Genomic DNA, 17,063 nt, shown 5'->3' on the forward strand with positions numbered 1-17,063 from the left:
CTATTATTCTACTGTACTTATATTTCCTTACAAAAATAAACTCTGAAATAAATGGATCTGAGAACAGTAGGTGACCTTAGAAGGCGAATTTTGTGCCTTTTAAATTGGGTTTCATGCAGCAGTTCTTGGTTCTGCAGAAGTGAGACTGGGTGGGTACTCTGGGTGCTGGTGAGCAGGTGGCAACAGCAGGGCACTCCATCTGTTTTAAACAATGAGCTTTCGGGTAACATTGTATTAGTCGGCTAAGGCTGCTGTAACAAAATACCCCTGGCTGGGTGGCTTAAACAACAGACATTTATTGTCTCATAGTTCTGGAGATAGAAGTCCAAGATCAAGGTGCCATCAGGGTTCGTGTCTGGTGAGAGCTCTCCCCCTGGCTTGCAGACATCTGTGTCCTCACATGGCCTTTCCCTGATGCCCAAGGGAGAGAGGAGACAGAGAGAGAGAGAGAACTCTCTGGTATCTCTTCTTACAAAGAGATTAGTCCTATTAGGTCAGGGCCCCACCCTTATGATCTCATTTCATCTTGATCATTCCTGTAAAGACTCTATGTCCAAATATAGTCAAACTGGGAGTTAGGGCTTCAACATATGAATTTTAGGAGGGGACAAAAACATACAATCCATAACATACATCTTGTTTGAAAAAGAGTTAGACTTTTGATAGAGTCTGAAAACCTCGTGCCCTTGTCAGAGCCCATTCAGATTGAGAAGACAGAAAGGATGGGCCCGAGAGGGCGTGGGACTCACCCAGGGTCCCCCAGGGAGAGGGTGGCAGGGCTGGAGCCTCAGCACCACACGTGAGGGCGTGCACGGGGCTCTCCTCCCCCATAGGTTACATTTTTAAAATAATGGAGACATACAGGTTACCAAGTCAAGCCACAGCAACTTAAAGGAAAACCCAGAATGGGGCTGACATTCTCTGTACATTGAAAGTCAGTGGGGGACAATTCTGTTGAAACCTGTGACTAAACCAAGCATACCGTGGAGCTCAGAGGGCATGTTTAATTTACCTAGAATGAGGGAAAAGAGTTTAGTTTTGACGTAGAGACTTGCAGAGACTCTGAAGGAAACTTCTGGGTAATGTCAATAATGCTGATGACTATGTGACTCCACTTGCGTGGACACAGCTGGGACCCTAGTCTCTACTTTTGAACCTTCTTAGCCAGCTTAGCACAGGTTTTACTCACAAAAGCCAGGAAGAGGTAAGGAGGCATGGACCTTTTCTGAGGTGACTGGAAAGGCTCTCGGACCTGTCTCCCCCCATCAGCCCAGTGTCCGACGGGGACAGAGCATCTTTGCCACCATGTGGTCCATGCAGGAGCTCGGGGAGAGCATGATGGCAACAGTGATGGATGGTGTGGGCTGGGGGACCGGCTGGCATGTCCCCCCAGGCCCGTTGTGTCTGTGTGGGGGGAGCAGGGCATTGTCCCTACTAGTGGCACTGGGGGCCCCCTACGCATGTGGAGGAAAGGGACCTGGGGCAGACTGCTCAACAGGAGCCTGAGGGGGCAGCAGAGTGAGGAGGGAGGGGAGGGACACTCACCAAAATAAATGAACAGAAGGGGCCAGGAAACAAACACGTCAAGGAGACAGAAGTAACTGCTTTCTTCATATGTTTTCCTGACTGTTAAAGTTCCTGACGTATTCTACAGTGATCTTGGAGAAGATCAGCAGGCAGTTTGAGGGCTGTGTATGGGCCTGGGGTGGGGGCCGGGCAGAGCAGGGGGAGTTGCAGAAGGTTCCAGGGCTTTGGGGGCTGTGCGCTAAGTTTTTTCAGGTGCTGACTGTCTCCCAGGGACCGGCTCTGTTTCCTCTCCCAGCCCGGTGCCTGTGCCAAGGGCTTGCAGGGAGGTGGGCATCTGAAAGGACCCAGCCACCTCCTTTGTCCCTCTGGCCTGGGAGGTGAGCTGCTCCGTGGAAGTGCAGGGTAGGGTGCTGGAGGGTGGTGGCAAGGAGGGCAGAGGAAAGGCTCTGTACACAGTGTCCACAAGGACTCCAGATCCTGAAAGTGCTTTGGGACATGGGCAGAAAAGCTCCAAGGTGGCAGGGTTCCCTAAACTCATTCCATGAGTGAGAGGCAGGGGTGTGGGTAGACTTGGGGCTTCCCATAGGGCTTTGGTCATTCCCCATGGGGGCGCTGCTTCAGCCCCTGCCGTCTCCTGCCAACCTAGTCCAGGGTAGAGATACCCCGAGCCCACGTTCTCCCCTCCACAGAGCCTTGGGGTGCAGGGCTGGAGCTATAGGTGTCCTTGACCATGGCTGGCCAACCTGCATCCCCCCCACCTGTCTGAGTCTGGGGGTCACCTCCCTTCTCTTCTCACTGTGTTCCCTTGTTCCACCTTATGGCGTTAGTGTCTTTAATGGTGGAGAGCAGGGCGGATCCCCAGTAAAGACAATTTAAGGACTCCTGGACTGTGCAGACAGGGTCAGTATCTCTGGGCTAGGGACACTGTCACCTTTGTGGCCACCCACTCAGCCTGTATGGGAGCCCAGCTCAGGCCCCAGGACTTTCCCAATCAGTTCCCACTGCAGGCCTAAGACCAGGAACCCAACTGGTCACTGGGGTGAGGCTCCGTGGCATCTTGTCTCTACAGCACCCAGCTCGGGGCGTGGTCTAGAAAACGTGCTGGGGGAAGGCTGCTTCCTTCTCCCTTCCACTTGGCTTTGCCAAATGACTGAGCCAGCCTCTGTTGAACGCAGACTTCTTGTGAGTCACGTTTATGTGACCTGGTTTTCTGCATCTGCAAAGCTGACAGGCAGGTCCTGGTACACAGGGACCCCAGACGCTGTTCTCACGACCATCCTATCCCCAACCCCTGGGGACCTGTTTCCTCCCGGCTCCGCAGCTGGGGCTTGAGCTTTCATCTTTCCTGCATCTGAGGTCCCTGGGGCAGCCAGTGCTCCATCATCAGACCCTCTGCGGAGCCCACCACCTCCCTGCCAACCACCTCCATTTCCCTCTAGGGCGACGGGTCCCCCCAGGTCTGCGCACCTGCCACACCTTGTCCCTGAAATGCTGACTCTGCTGGAAGTGCAGATGTCCATCCAGGGATGGGAACCCCATCACTGTCACAAACCCAGATGCCAGGGAATATAAAAGCTACAGCTGATGGAAGGGGAATGGAAGGGGACAAGCCCCGGGCAAAGGACAGAGCTGCTCTGAGTTCTACAGACTGTCGCCAGGGAGCCTCCTCCAGGCTGGTGGGGCCTCATCTTCAGACATCTGGACTTTTAAATACATTATCTTGATTTTTTTAATGCTGGAAACTCAGCAGCACCCAGCTAGCTGTCTCTGACCAGCGGGTGCTGGTGGCTAACTGTCAGTGAGCACTTAATGCGCCAGGTGATGTCCTGGTCCCTTCTGCACGGTGAAGTCACCATGCCCGTCACCACGTCTCACAAGCTGGGAACCAGAGGCACACACAGACTCAGTCGCTTGCACCAGATCTCAGTTTAATAAGTGGTATTGGAACGCTGACAGCCTGATCGGCCCTCCCACAAGAAACCAGGGGCTTTCACGCCTTTCTATGTAAGACTCGGAGCCCTGACAGCTGTTTTAATGAGGTTCCGTGTGCGTGGTGAGTACACATTATCTTGCTTAAACCTCACAGCGGCCCCGTGGAGACCTTATGTTATGGGTCAGGAAGCTCAGTTCAGAGGGAGTGACTTTGCCAAGGTGTCTCAACCTCTGTTTGGTGGACTGTGATGGAAACTCGTATCTGTCTGGTTCCAAAGTCCCAGGTCCTCCCACGCAGCCTGGGTGCTCTCTGAATGCCCCGTGTCCGACCGAGGCCCAGGCCCAACAGGGCCATTCCGAGGGGCGGGGTGGGGGGTGGGGGGAGTGAGTGTCTGGAGCTTGGCTTCTGAGGCTGCTGGGCAGGACTCCAGGGCAGCCTCCTAGCACCGGGCTCAGTCCAGGGGGTCAGGGGTGGGCCTGGGTCTGAGCAGCCCCCGGGAGAACCTCACCGGGCTCGGTCCAGCTCGCTTCTCTGTGGTGAGAGGCACTGCCAAATTCCCCTGTGGACCATCTCCCTGCCCAGGGCATAGTTGATGGCATTGATCGTGGGCATTGTTTTGGCAATGAGGGCAGGCACCTGTTGGGACAGAAAAGTTCGGGGAAGAAGCCTCGCAACCTTGGCTCCTCTCCCTGGTCCCACTTGCTGACCCCAGTCCCACCCCCACCCCCCACCCGCCAGCCCCCAGTCATCTGTCCCGGGCTGGATTCTGCAACTCCCAAGGCCTCCTTGACCAGTTGGCAGATGACGCATGGAAGCACACCCCGTCCTGAGCACCAGTCTCAGCCTTGGTCCCAGAGTGTGGCTGTCCCTATCCTCTCACGCAAGGCCAAGGCAATGTCAAGGTGCCCCTCCGGGTGGCCCCCAAGAGAAGCAAATTCCCCGTGCAATAGGAGTGTTCCAAAGAAGAGAGGAAGAGACTACCAGGAGGCCAGAGAGCAGGAAAGAGAGACGGGGCAAGACGGAGAGACACAGAGATGGAGAGAGTTCTAACTCTGGGTCCGGGAGACGTCTGTACCATCTGCAGCTTGGGGGGGATGGCGCTCACATCCATGACGGTGGCAGAGAGATACAGGAGGGCATAGGGGCCCCAGCCGAACAGCAGCGTCCTGGCCGGCACAGTGGTGTTCACCTGCCGAGAGATCGTCACGGGAGGGAGGCACTGACTTGCTCTAGCCGGCTGTGGCCCCACGAGCGGGGGTGACCAGGTGGGCATGCAGCCGGGCGGGGCAGTGTGACCCAGCTGTGGGAAGGCGCTGAGCCTGCGGAGGACCTCGGGGCCAGATGGACCTCTCTGGCGTGTAAGCTGTGTGACCCTAAACCTCTCATTTAACCTTACTTGACTTCAGTTGTCTTGTTTGCAAAAATGGTTTGATAATGCTTCACTTACCTGGAGGCGGGGACCAGGGGGCGGATAATGAGCTCCCTTCCTGGTCCACGCTCTGGTTGAGGAGCTCTGGGCTCCATGGGTGTGGCTGGGTGATGCGGCTCCCCAGGCGGGGCTGCCCTCACACCTCAGTCCCAGAACCGGCTCGCCAGCAGCCAGCAGCCCGCAGCCGCCTCAGCGCACCCGCCCCGCCCCGCCCCGCCCCGGCCGGTAGGTCTGTGCTGGGTTCCAAGCGGCTCTCCAAGGTGGGAGGTACAAGCCGCGGGCGGGCCCTGTGGTGCCGCCTCTGGCCACAGGGAGGCGCACGACTTGCGCTCTAATTTCCGGACGGAAGGGGCTCTTCCGGCTTCCCCTACACCCTCGGATGTTAAAATGCGGACGCTAAACATCAGTGCCTGTTACCTCTTCGCGTCTCCCTTTAACGAAGAAGGTGACTTAAGTTGAAAGAGGACAGGTTTCTTTGATGAAATAAAAATATGTCAGTTGGGAGACATTTATTCTCTTGAACTGCCCCTCCGTCCAAAAAAGAAAAGAAAAAAAAAAAAAAAGGGCTTCGCACTGACGGAGGGGCTCCGCGGCGGAGCTGAGGCGGGAGGAGCATGGAGCCCTCAGCAGAGAGAGTGTCGCCTCCGGGAATCACTCTGCTCTTGACCGAGGTCCCCGCGCCCAAGCGCAGCGACCTCTGCTGATGCTGCGGGGACTGATGGGTTCAAGTCAGGAGGGGGGGAGGGGGGAAGAGAAAACCGGCGTGGCAGCCCTGTCTCCTGGCCGATTGAACTTCCAATAAATGTGGCGACCTTTGAGCGCCCAGGTCGTGCTTGGGCGGGCGGCGCGGAGGACTGCCCGGAGGCGGTGAGAGGCAAGGGGAGCATGAGCCCAGAGCCACGATTCTGGTCCCCGCCCAGCCCTCGTCCTCCCGCTGACTCAGAGCAGCCTGGATCTCCGGCTAAAATCGATTTGTACAGTCCTTTTCCAATTTACGGGGGAAAAAAATAAGGTGGCCGATTAAGTGTCTCAACAAAGATTGTTTCTTTTATGCACTATGACCACTTGGGTCATGGAGTCCCACACCTGGGTTTGATCCAATTCTGTGATTACTACTTTCAGGGCTTGTAGCTGGTTACTTAACAAACCCGTACAGCCTCAATTTTCTAGTCTGTGGCAAAGTGATAACGAAACGTTCCTTAGAGAGTGGTTGGGAAGATGGAATGGCATAGTGCACAGAAAAGTAGTATTAGTATCTGATTTTTTTTTTTTTTAACTTGGTGCTTGTTATGGCTCGTCTGCTAGAGAGTGTCCAGGTGACAAAAGAAAACTGTGGAAAGGGAATATTAAGGCAGAAATTCAGAAATGGCCAGGAGGGCTTTTTTTTGAAGGATTGTTTTTCTTGGATAAATGTGCTTGCACGTGTGAGTTTATGTTGTGGATAACAACAGTCTGTGCCTGTGATTCAATTAAACATTTTGGAGCAATTTAAAAGAAGCATTTGAAGAGTATGTCATTTTGTGCCAACCCTTAAATCCTTGGGAAGAATGAAATGTGACAGCATGCATGGGGTCCAGCAGGGTGCCCTGGCTCTCGAGGTTATGGGGTTCCGTAAGCCTGAGCAGTCTTGACCCTTCCTCCCAGGTCTTGGCGATGCCCAGCAATGGCGAGGGTGCATTCCTGCCCTGACACCCCAAGCTCTGTAAATGCTGAATTTTTTCTGAAAACACAGAAAACCCCTAACTGCTGTCTCTCACATCATTCATGTTCCCTGAGAGGGACAGAGGGACTTCTTCCGCTCCGGGAGTTGGTCCTCACCTGAAGGTGGCCCGTCTTCCTGAGTTTCTGCTCCATGAACCGATAGGATGTGAGCGTGATGAAGAGAGGCAGGAAGAAGTTGAAAAAGGCCATGGTGAAGAGGAAGCTGGTGAAGTTTCTGCAGGCAGAGTGGGTAGAGGAGTCAGGACCATCTCTCGGGGGGAGATCAGCTGCCCTTGAAGGCTTAATTAGCCTTTGCTCTAGACAGCCACATGTGAGGAACTGCTCTCATCAGACAAAAACTCTGAGTGCGGTCACCCCCGGGTCCCAGACAGACTCCCCTTAGAGACAGGGAGCCACTGTGTCCTTCTTGAGTCTACCCCTAGGAGTTGGGGGGCTGAGATGAGGGAGAGTCCTCCGTCAACTCTCTGTTGGGCAGTTCAAGTGCTCAGCCCTGCTTTCTGTATGTGCCCCAAGCATGGAGAATGGGACACTTCAGTTTGGGAAACATGTTTGCCAAATGGAAGATAGGTCAGTGGACCAAGAGGAAGGATCATTCAAGGAATGCTTGGCACGGGGATTTGAAAGGGGTCTGCAGATGACAAAGAGACTGGACACTGTGTCACCGAAGAAACCATTGAAAGGACCACAGGAGGGCCTGGGCGCCCAGGGAGGGTCATGGGAAAGTGGGAGGGCTAACCAGGAACAGGTGGGGGTCACAGAAAGGCAGACTCCCATTCTGTGAAGGGAAGGCCATGTTACCTGGGTGCTGCCCAGTAGGGACGGGTAGGAGGAAAGCCTGCCAGAGGACTGGACACTGGCTGGGAGGATACCCGTAGGGAGTGCCCTGGAAGGACACTTGTACCAGACTTGTGTTCTCAAGTAGGTTTCACCTGGAAAGCCTGTCTTCAGGGGCAGGTGTGCCATGAGTAAACATGTAAAGCAGATGAATGCAACATGCCTCTAGTAGAAGAGGGGAGCTGGAGCCCAGGTGGCCACTCCCCATGGTGTCCCCTAAAGGGTCTCTCTAAGCCCTGGTGTCCCCAGAGCCACATGGATGGGGCAGTACTAGACATATGCTCCATGATGGTGGGGGCCATCATGCATCAATCTTTTCCTAGGGCTTGGCCCAGGGGTTGGCTCACAGCAGATACTCGGGAAATTCAGAGAACTAAACTCTATGCCAAGGAGGTCCCTCCCAATGCAAAGACCTTAACGTTCTTTGGCTGTATTGAACAAAAGACACAACTCCCTTTAGAAACTGATCAAGTCAGAGCTGGGACAACTGACTGTACTGAAGTTGGCAAAGGGGTCACGGGACTCAGCGACTGTTGTAACTGACACAGACCAACGGCTCAGGGGGTAATACTCCTTCTTGGGCACAACTTTATACCCCAGTTTGCATAACATGCCCATCACTTGGCTGCCTTTCAGAATGGGCTTTCCCTAGTCCCACTGTCGACTTGCAAGTGGGCATCATGACCAAGGAGTTGAGATTGTCTGGCAAATGTTGACATTTCCCCATTTAGGTTTTCAGCTGTGACACTGTTGTTCCCAAGGAAGGGAGCCTTGGAGCTCCTCCTCCCACCTCACCTGTCCCCCCTGGAGTAGTCCAGGGTGCAGCACGTTCCAAGAGGCTCATAGTCATAGTGGCCCCAGCCCAGGAGGGGCATTGCTGCCCAGAAGGCAGAAGACAGCCACACACAGATCACCAAGGAGAGGGCCGTGTTCCATGCCAACTGGCTGCCTGCAGGGGAGAGAGGGGGAGGAGGGTCCGGAGGAGGTGCTAGCTAGGCAGGGCGCAGAAGAATGGACTTCATCCTCACACAGAATGTTCCTAAATCCCAGCTCTGATGCTATTAGCTTATTGCCTCAGGCAAGTTAAAAGTTTCTCCGAGCCTCCGTTTTCTCCTCCATGAAATGGGAATGATAATCCCTGTCTCTGAGGATGGTTATGAAGAATAAAAGAGATAAAGCGTGGTGAAGCCTCCTAGTGGACACTCTCTACCATCTTCTTTAGAGGACAGAGAAGGAGGGAGGAGCAAAGAAAGAGGTGCTTCCCCAAGTCGACTAGGGAAGAAGCATGGGCAGTGGTTTGGGTGAGGGTCATGAGGGAGGGAGGCAGAAGTCTGAACTTCCCACCATCCTTAGCTGTTGCTCAGACATAGGCCACTATCCCTGCTTCCAGGATACCCTCTGAGGACTTGGGGTGCCATCTCAGTGCTGATGGCAGGGGCTTGGTCCCAACAGCATCTTTTCATGTGACCAGTCCCAGTGACCTGACTGCCTCCATATCCCCTCCTCCCATGCCGCTCTCGGTAACAGCCTCATCCAGCCCTCCCATCCAGTGGTTCCTCCTGGCCCCAGCTTCAGAGGCCTTTTCCCTTGCGCCTTGTCTGTCTGTGGTTTGTCATGTTCTTTTGTGGACAAGGTCCCAGGGCAGAGGGCAGGACTCCGTGTGGGGTTCGGTCCACAGAGAAGAGCAGATCTACACCCTCCTTCATCCTGACACCGCGTCCACTGACAAACAGCCCCGGATGCAGTTTGCTTGAATGTGTCCTCCTGCTATGGACTGAATGTCTAAGCCCCCACCAGACTCCTCTGTGGAAGCCTTCATCCCCGTGGGATGGTATTCCTGGGGAGAGCCTTTGAGAGGTAATTGGGTCACAAGGTTGGAGCGCCCATAATTTGATGAGTGCCCTTATGTGAGAAGACACAAGGGAGATGATTTGTCTTCTCTGTGTGATGACACAGCAGGAAGGGAGCTGTCCAGAAGCCAGGAAGATGGCTCTCGCCAGAACCCGGCAGGGCTGCCACCCTGATCTTGGACTTCCGGTGTCGAGAAACTGTGAGAAATCCATCTCTGTTGTTTAAGCATCCAGCGTATGGTATTTTGTTATGGCAGCCCAAGCTGACAAAGACACCCCTCCCCCTAACTGTGGACACAATAATTAGTACCTACCATGACCCATGTATTGCTTCTTTGGCTTTCAAAGTGGATGACCATGGTGCTATGTCCAGGGTCACCCAGTATGGAGTAGATAAGCTCAGGCCCCCTCCATTCCCCTCCCCCATTTTCATATTGCTCCACGGTGCCGTCCAGCTCAGGAAAGGCTTTGCTCTAGGGACCCCAGAACAGGGATCAGCTGCTCTATACTGAGGGAGGGAAGCATGTTGCTGTCTGAGGAGGTGTGCATTGTGTATGTGCACGTGTGTGAGTGTGCATGTGCGCATACGTGTGCACATAGTGGTCTGAGGGAGCTTCGGGGGTCAGACTGGGACAGTAGTGGCAGGACAGGAGCTCCGAGGGCAGGTGGGGCAGGTGGGGCTAACCTGCCTCTAGAAATGATAAGCTTTGTTCTTATCACTTCTATCAACTCTCTGGCCTGGGGAGAGGTGTGTGACTTTCCTGGGGCGGGGGGGGGGGGGGGGGGGGGGGGTTGTGCGTGTGGGGTCAGGGAAGACCAGCAGATTCCAAAGGGGCCATGCCCAGGGCTTCAGGCCATGCTGGCCATGGACCCACAGCAGCCTCCATGCCAGGCAGAGCCACCTTTTGGGACGTGGGGCCCTCCTGGGAGTGACTGCCTCAGGAGACATTCCGGCCACGCCCAGTCACCCCCCCCCCCAACCTCTACTAGCTGGGTGACCTGGGAAGCAACTTAACTTCTCTGAGCCTCTGCTTCCCAGTCTGCAAGTTGGAGTTTGCGATAAGGGTTAGCGGAGTCACAGCTCCTCAAAGTATGAGTGGGATTCTAGACGGCCGGTGGGTGAACATGTTTATTTTAATGTGTACTAAAATGATAAAGACATCAGAGATACTGTTTAGGAGGATACTAGAGCAGGTGTTTACATTTTTTAAAATGAATCACTTTTAAGAGAAAAAAATCAAGTAAATAACAGAGCAGGTGGTACAGTGACATGGCCGATTATGAAGGTGATATTTGACAACACGGCTTGGGAAATCTGGGGCTGGACTGGTCTTCATGAAGCCCTGGCATGGTGGAGGCCCCATGGAAGTGTGAGATACAGGGATACACGCCCACTACACACACACACACACACACACACACACACACACAGCCTCAAAGGGGCCTGTCTGCAAGGGCATTTTCTGTACCGATGATCTCATTTGATTTTCAGAATAAAACTGGGAGGTTGCTTATAAAAATCTGCTCTTAGAGGAGGCAGAGGTTCAGAGAGGACTCCTGACTTCTCTGAGGCTGCGATGACATTGAGGGCGCAGGCAGCCTTTCTGGCATGTGCCCTGGCACCTTTCCTGCCCACTCTCCCTGCCTCCCTCCTTTCCTGAATGCCCACGCCGCATACTCACGGACATGCACGCCCACCCACACTCCCCTGGACCGGGAAACGCTGAGCAGACCTTTGACCTGCTCACCCTCGCGGTGTAGACGTCCCTCCCCGCTGGAAGCGCGGACTCACGCGTGCAGTAGTGGTGATAGCGCCCCCAGGCGATGGCCGCGCTGCTGCAGATGCTGCTCAGTGCTGTCACAAAGCCCTGGAAACCGAGAGCCTGGCAGCCTTCCGAGCCATAGGGCCAGCGCCTGTGGGAGACACTGGGGCCGGTGACCCCTTCCCTCTGTCCCTGCCCTACTCCCACACCTGCCCCTCAGGAGCGTGGAGGGCACCCTCCTGAATGTTGGCCCGGCTCCCCAGAAGAGGGCTTCTTTGTCTGCTTTTCCTATGAGGAAACAGGGGCCCGAGAGGTCAAGTTCCTGGGGTGAACAGGTGGAGCCCGATGCAAACTCCCTGGGCTCCATGTCTTTCTCTGCATTCAGAGGGACCAAAGGGTCTCTCTGTGTGGTCAGAAGCCTCCAGCACAGGAAATGGGACATCCTGGGAAGAAAGCCCATGCCTTTCTTCTATAGATAGGGAAACTGAGACTCTGAGAAGAAAAGGCACTGAGCCAAGGTCCCACAGCAGATGAAGGCAAGGTCAGAGGGTAGACCCCAGGACTCCCAGCTCTCGGCCCCATGGACCAAGCAATCGTAAGTAAAAGCTTCCATTGCCCCCTCACTGAACCCAGGAAGGGGTAGGAGGAGATCAGGGCAAGGAAGCCTCACGGATTCTGACCCCACAGACTGGTCAGCCCTGAGCAAGCACACTCAGGTGGGCTCCAGCCTCCGTTTGAGTGCCTGGAACCAGAGCAGGAATGTTCAGTTCACTTAAGAAAACAATCCTGTAAACACCAGACGCCGTGTTGAAAGATCCTGGTTTGCACCTAAGGAGGTTTTAGACACTTGTCAAAATCCTGTGGGCTTTTGCAAACACATCTGTCGGGCTTCCTGGGTGCCATGCATTGTTTTCAGTTATTTCCACATAATAACAAGTGAATACTTCCAGCCACCATATGAGTTAGGTAATAATAATTCAACTTACAGGAGAAGACAAGAGATAGAAACATGGAAGCCAGGGCTCAAATCTAGGCAGCCTGGTTGCAGGGCCTGTGCCCTTCATCCCTACAGTCAACCAGCTCTTTGGGGGTTTTGAGCAACGCCTGCGCTCCAGAAATCAGCCATTGCTCTTCAGGGATAGTGTGGAATTCGGATTTAGCCACGTACTGCCTGCCCACCCTGTCCCCTACAGTTTTCTCTAGGTGGGAAGAATGCCCCTGACCTGGCTGCCTAGTGCCCAGAGTTCAGGCCCCAGGCCGGGCCCCTGAGCTCGGAGGGGGGGAGGGGGAAGCGGGTACCGGAGGAGGCTGGATGTGGCTGCAATGAGGGCATTCAGGCTGATCCCAGTGTCCGCCAGAGCCAGGCTCAGCACCAGCAGGTGGATGGGGGTCCGCAGCTCCGGGGTCTTGCAGAAAGAGAGGATGGTGGGACTATTGAGGCAGAGACCAGTGAGAGCTGGAAAGAAGGGGGAGGCCAGTGTCAGGGCTACAGAGGCCGTCTGGGGTCAGACCCAGGGCCTGGGGTGGACGGAGCCTCAGCAACCTGCCCCCTTCATGCTCAGCTACCTTGTCGGTGCAGCTCGTCAAACACTTCTGAGAAGGGCTGGCTCTCAGATGCCACAGGCCCTAAGATGCACATCCTGCCCCTTCCTTACTCAAAGATAAGGAAGAAACCAGTAAGGTGCAGCACGGTTCATGCTGCAATAGTCACAGTCACTGACAGCTGCTGACACTTATCACAGCCTGGGCACTGGGCCGAGCGCTTTCTGACGGTCCTCCCGTTCTGTCTTCACCTGGATGCTGTCCTCCCCACGTGCAGCTGGGAAACAGGCTTAGAGAGACTAGTTAACTTGCCCTAAGCACACAGCCGGTGAGTGGCGGAGCTGGGACTCAGACTCACGTCTGTTGAATTCCAAAAGGCCACTCTGAGGGCTGTGCAGCAACATTAGGGAGAGCCTGGGCAAAGGGTGTGGAGGTACGAGCCGGGGGCTGCCCGAGACAGCAAGCGGTGAGGTGAGCTGGAGGGGGCAACCTCAGGCAGCCGACAGACCAGACCTGGGGCTTTTGCTTGGTCCCTCACTTGCTGCTCCTTTTGGTCTCTGAACCCTGGCTTCCCCATCGGAAGGGAGAAATGGGGAAGGATCCCGCCTTCAAAACTGCAAGTGTAAGTATGGAGGTTCCTCAAAGCGTTGAAAATAGAGCTGCCCTATGACCCAGCAATTGCACAACTGGGTATTGACCCCAAAGATACAAATGTAGGGATCCGAAGGGGTACGTGCACCCCGATGTTTATCGCGGCAATGTCCACAATAGGTAAACCGTGGAAAGAGCCAAGATGCCCATCGACAGATGAATGGATAAAGAAGAGGTGGTATATATACACAATGGAATATTATGCAGCCATCAAAAGGAATGAGATCTTGCCATTTGCAACGACGTGGATGGAACTGGAGGGTGTTATGCTGAGCGAAATAAGTCAATCAGAGAAAGACATGTATCATATGACTTCACTGATATGAGGAATTCCTAATCTCAGGAAACAAACTGAGGGTTGCTGGAGTGCTGGGGGGTGGGAGGGATGGGGTGGCTGGGTGGTAGACATTGGGAAGGGTATGTGCTATGGTGAGCGCTGTGAATTGTGCAAGACTGTTGAATCACAGATCTGTACCTCTGAAACAAATAATGCAATATATGTTAAGGAAAAAAAAAGAAGATAGCAGGAGAGGAAGAATGAAGGGGAGTAAGTCGGAGGGGGAGATGAACCATGAGAGACGATGGACTCTGAAAAACAAACTGAGGGTTCTAGAGGGGAGGGGGGTGGGGGGATGGGTTAGCCTGGTGATGGGTATTAAAGAGGGCATGTTCTGCGTGGAGCACTGGGTGTTATGCACAAACAATGAATCATGGAACACTACATCAAAAACTAATGATGGTATATATATATGGTGATTAACATAACATAATAAAATAAGAAAAATGTAGAATAAAAAAAACTGCCAGTGTTTACTAGGAGGACAGGGTGTGGAAGAACATTCTAGGAAAGGGGAGCAGCATGTGTAGAAACTTAAAGTGGTAAAATTTCAAGGCATGTTTGAGGACTGAGAGGGGTGCTGGATTGTAGGGTTCCTAGAAGAGAGGAAGAGGGGCAGGGCCCACAGACAATGGTGTCGGGGACCTCGGGGACCAGTCTAGTGACTGCCACTCCCTCCCCGCTATGCATTCTTGTTGGGGGAGGCAATGGACTGACGATTTCTCTGGATAAGTTGTGAACAAGGGCTGCATTCCTGATTAACCTAGTCCTGAGCTGACCCAGCACCACTGTCTCTAGTCCCAGCTCTGGCCTCAGGGAGCATCTTAGCGATTCTGGGCTGAGGCAGGCACTTCAGGGAGTCAGGCAGCCCCTGGAATGGAAATGCTTTGGGCTGGGGAATGGAGATGGTGGGAGCAATGTGGAGCCAGAGAGGATGGGGGCAAATGAAATTAAATCCTCAGTGTCTATCGAGGCTAGCACTTCACACCCATGACCCCTTCAAACCTTCACCACCACACACTTGGGGTCCGAGAACCTGGCTGACCTGGTTATAGTCACATGACAGAGCTGTCTCCAGAACCTACCAGAGGCCTGAGCTTATATGAGATTCTTAGGAGAATTTCCAGGGAGTGGGTTAAACTTTCTCCCAGCTGGAGGACAAGAAAAGGCCTGAACCTTGTTCTTGGTCATGTTTTGGGCAGATGTCCCTCACTCCCTGGGCCTTGCCTGGCTTCTCTCTCTCTCGGCTCCCAGCCTGCAGCCTGCATCCCACAGGTGCACCCGTCAGAAGCCCCAGGGGTGTAGGCACAGAGGAGTAGGGCTTGGGGGCCTCGTCTTGTCAACTCCATAGCTGTGGCCCGGATCGGGGAGCCCACTGGGTCCCCGCTCCACCCAGGTCCTTCCTGGCTCACCTTCTATCAGCAGCACCGTCCCCACAGCCAACACTTCCAGCTCGCTGAAGCCGTTGGGCAGGGACCCCGATTCTGCCATGCTGGGCCCTTCTCCCTGCCAGCCCAGCTCTTCTTTGGCTCTTTAAGCTAGGCCCCACCTTTTAAAGGGCCATTCCACGTGCTGGCACACGCAGGTGATTATGCTAGGCCTTGGGCTCCTTCCTGCTGCCCCCTTCCCTAAACTGTGCTTTTGGCCAAGTAGAAGGAACGCATTCACCAGTTGGACAGTGCAGCCTTTGTGAAGCTGGAATGGAACGCTTTCTCGTTCATTTCAGCCCAATGGGGCAGGATTAAGGTCCCAGAATCCAAACGGTGTGTGGCTAAGAGCCAAATTAGAAAAGAGTTGCATAACCAAGGGAGGGGTGGGGAACAGAAAGAGGGATTTAGGCGGCAGCTGTGCCTGAGAATTGGTTTGGAGCCAGGCCCTTCCATGTGTGTCCTCACAAGCGAAGGGGAAAGGATGATAACTGGCAAGCCAGCCATTGTCATAGAAAGAATCCCAGCCAGGACCAAAGATGAAGTTTGTGGTTCTGAACCTGCCATTAACCAGCTACGTGCGCTGGGGTGGAGCCACTGGGGTCTTCTCAGTTTCCTCCTTCGCAAGGTACACAAACATCTTTTCCCACGGCCTGCGTAAGTCTTGGTTAGAATACGTCATGGATATGGCCTCCAGGGCTGTAGCTCCCAACTCCCACAGGGCATTTACGCTCCACAAACATAAAAGTCTCCCAAGGCATGAGCTTGGCACAGAGGGGCTGACGTCTTAGTGGCCCCTCAACCCGCTAAGAGCCTTGCTCCTACAAATGAGAAGTTACGCATTGGCTGACAGTGAAAATTACACCCAGAAACACTGATCTGGAGTGATTTCACTCGTTTTCAGATAAAGAAACCAAAGGCCCGGAGCTCCATCAGCAATATAGCTAATGTTTAGGCCCCGCTAGGAGCCAGGCACTGTGCTAGCTGATCTGAGAATGATTCCTACAGCAACTCCATGAATTCTTTGCATTTCATGTGAGGAAGCAGGCTCAAAGCAGTTAGGAATTGACGTGAGGTCACAGAGTGATCTGTGAACGAAGCTGAAACAACAGCCCGACCTCCTGTCCCCAGACTCTGGGTAAAGCAGCTCATTCTATTCCACAAATATTTACTTCCTGTGCTTTTCCTGCTCTTGGTTCCCACTTAATCAAGCCTAACCACCCTGCAGGGCTGAGCTGACGGCCCCCATCCTCCCGGAAACCTTTCTTGATAACCCAGTTACCCCTTTTTCCTAATTTCTATCTTGCATTACCATGTGTCATTACCATATGTCAGGTTTTTTTCATGCCTACAAGACCGCAGAAGACTTCAAGGGACACGGGAAAGCAGAACAGGGCCAGGAAACAAGGTAGAGCTCCGTTAGGCTAGAGAGAGATGGGAAGACACCCCCAACAGAAGGCAGAAAAGGCAGGTGTGGGAATAATAAGGGCTGCCCTTTTTGGTTTGGGGCGGAGGAGGGACAGGTGGGAAACATTGAGAAAAGCATATTGGCTGGATTGGAAGAGAGGAAGAGAGGGAAACCAAATTTCCTGGAAGCCAAGATTGTCAAAACAGGCCCGGTACAGAGCTAGGCGTTTTATGTGTGCGCTGGGGCCCTAGGTATCTGCTTGGTCACACCTCACTGGTCTATGCCTGCCTAAGCCTACAGGTTTGAAGGACTGGGGAACCTTCTGGAAAAGCTGAAGGAAGCGGGAAGGGCATGCCGGACCAGAGAGCAGAACCTTGAGGTCAAACGTGAAGAATGAATGAGTGAAGGATGATGTCTATGATGGGACGAGGTGGGAGGCGGGCAACAATCAGCAAAAACTGAAAGCATTTTTTCTAAGAACTCCTGAGATCCTGCTCTGGGACTTTCCTCAGAGTATGATAACCAGAGGAGAGGGATGCTCTCTGCCCTCACACAGAGACACCTCACACCTTTGGCATTGATGATGATGCCCACGAGGGCTTGGCTTGGACAGTGTGTTCTGAGACTGGATGTCCACGGG

At 53.9% G+C, this 17,063-nt stretch overlaps 1 protein-coding gene across 3 annotated transcripts; it reads right to left on the minus strand.

Annotated features, from left to right (window-relative positions):
• Window positions 1-3,448: 3,448 nt before the first annotated feature.
• Window positions 3,449-15,089, minus strand: RGR (retinal G protein coupled receptor). 3 transcript variants are annotated; one of them, XM_025880926.2, is made up of 7 exons: window positions 15,001-15,089; window positions 12,358-12,514; window positions 11,088-11,209; window positions 8,241-8,394; window positions 6,708-6,825; window positions 4,536-4,649; window positions 3,449-4,096 (listed from the first exon to the last, which is right to left on the minus strand). In XM_025880926.2, exons 1-7 carry the CDS (start codon window positions 15,077-15,079, stop codon window positions 3,965-3,967), a joined length of 876 nt encoding a protein of 291 aa, XP_025736711.1. In that variant the 5' UTR covers window positions 15,080-15,089; the 3' UTR covers window positions 3,449-3,964. The 3 variants fall into 3 exon arrangements, with proteins under 3 accessions (XP_025736711.1, XP_025736712.1, XP_025736713.1); XM_025880927.2 differs by having other exon boundaries at window positions 11,088-11,221; XM_025880928.2 differs by lacking the exon at window positions 4,536-4,649.
• Window positions 15,090-17,063: the final 1,974 nt, after the last annotated feature.

Source organism: Callorhinus ursinus, unplaced genomic scaffold (genome assembly GCF_003265705.2).
Source record: "Callorhinus ursinus isolate GAN/ISIS: 27379988/994484 unplaced genomic scaffold, GSC_fseal_2.0 scaffold31, whole genome shotgun sequence".
In the NCBI taxonomy this organism is placed as follows: domain Eukaryota; kingdom Metazoa; phylum Chordata; class Mammalia; order Carnivora; family Otariidae; genus Callorhinus; species Callorhinus ursinus.

Coding starts and splice junctions, on each gene's coding strand:
- RGR (XM_025880927.2), bottom strand. CDS start 15,079: ATGGCAGAATCGGGGTCCCTGCCCAACGGCTTCAGCGAGCTGGAAGTG. Junction 12,515..15,000: donor GACGGTGCTGCTGATAGAAG/GTGAGCCAGGAA, acceptor CCTTCTTTCCAG/CTCTCACTGGTCTCTGCCTC. Junction 4,097..4,535: donor TCCCCCCCAAGCTGCAGATG/GTACAGACGTCT, acceptor CTGTCCCAACAG/GTGCCTGCCCTCATTGCCAA.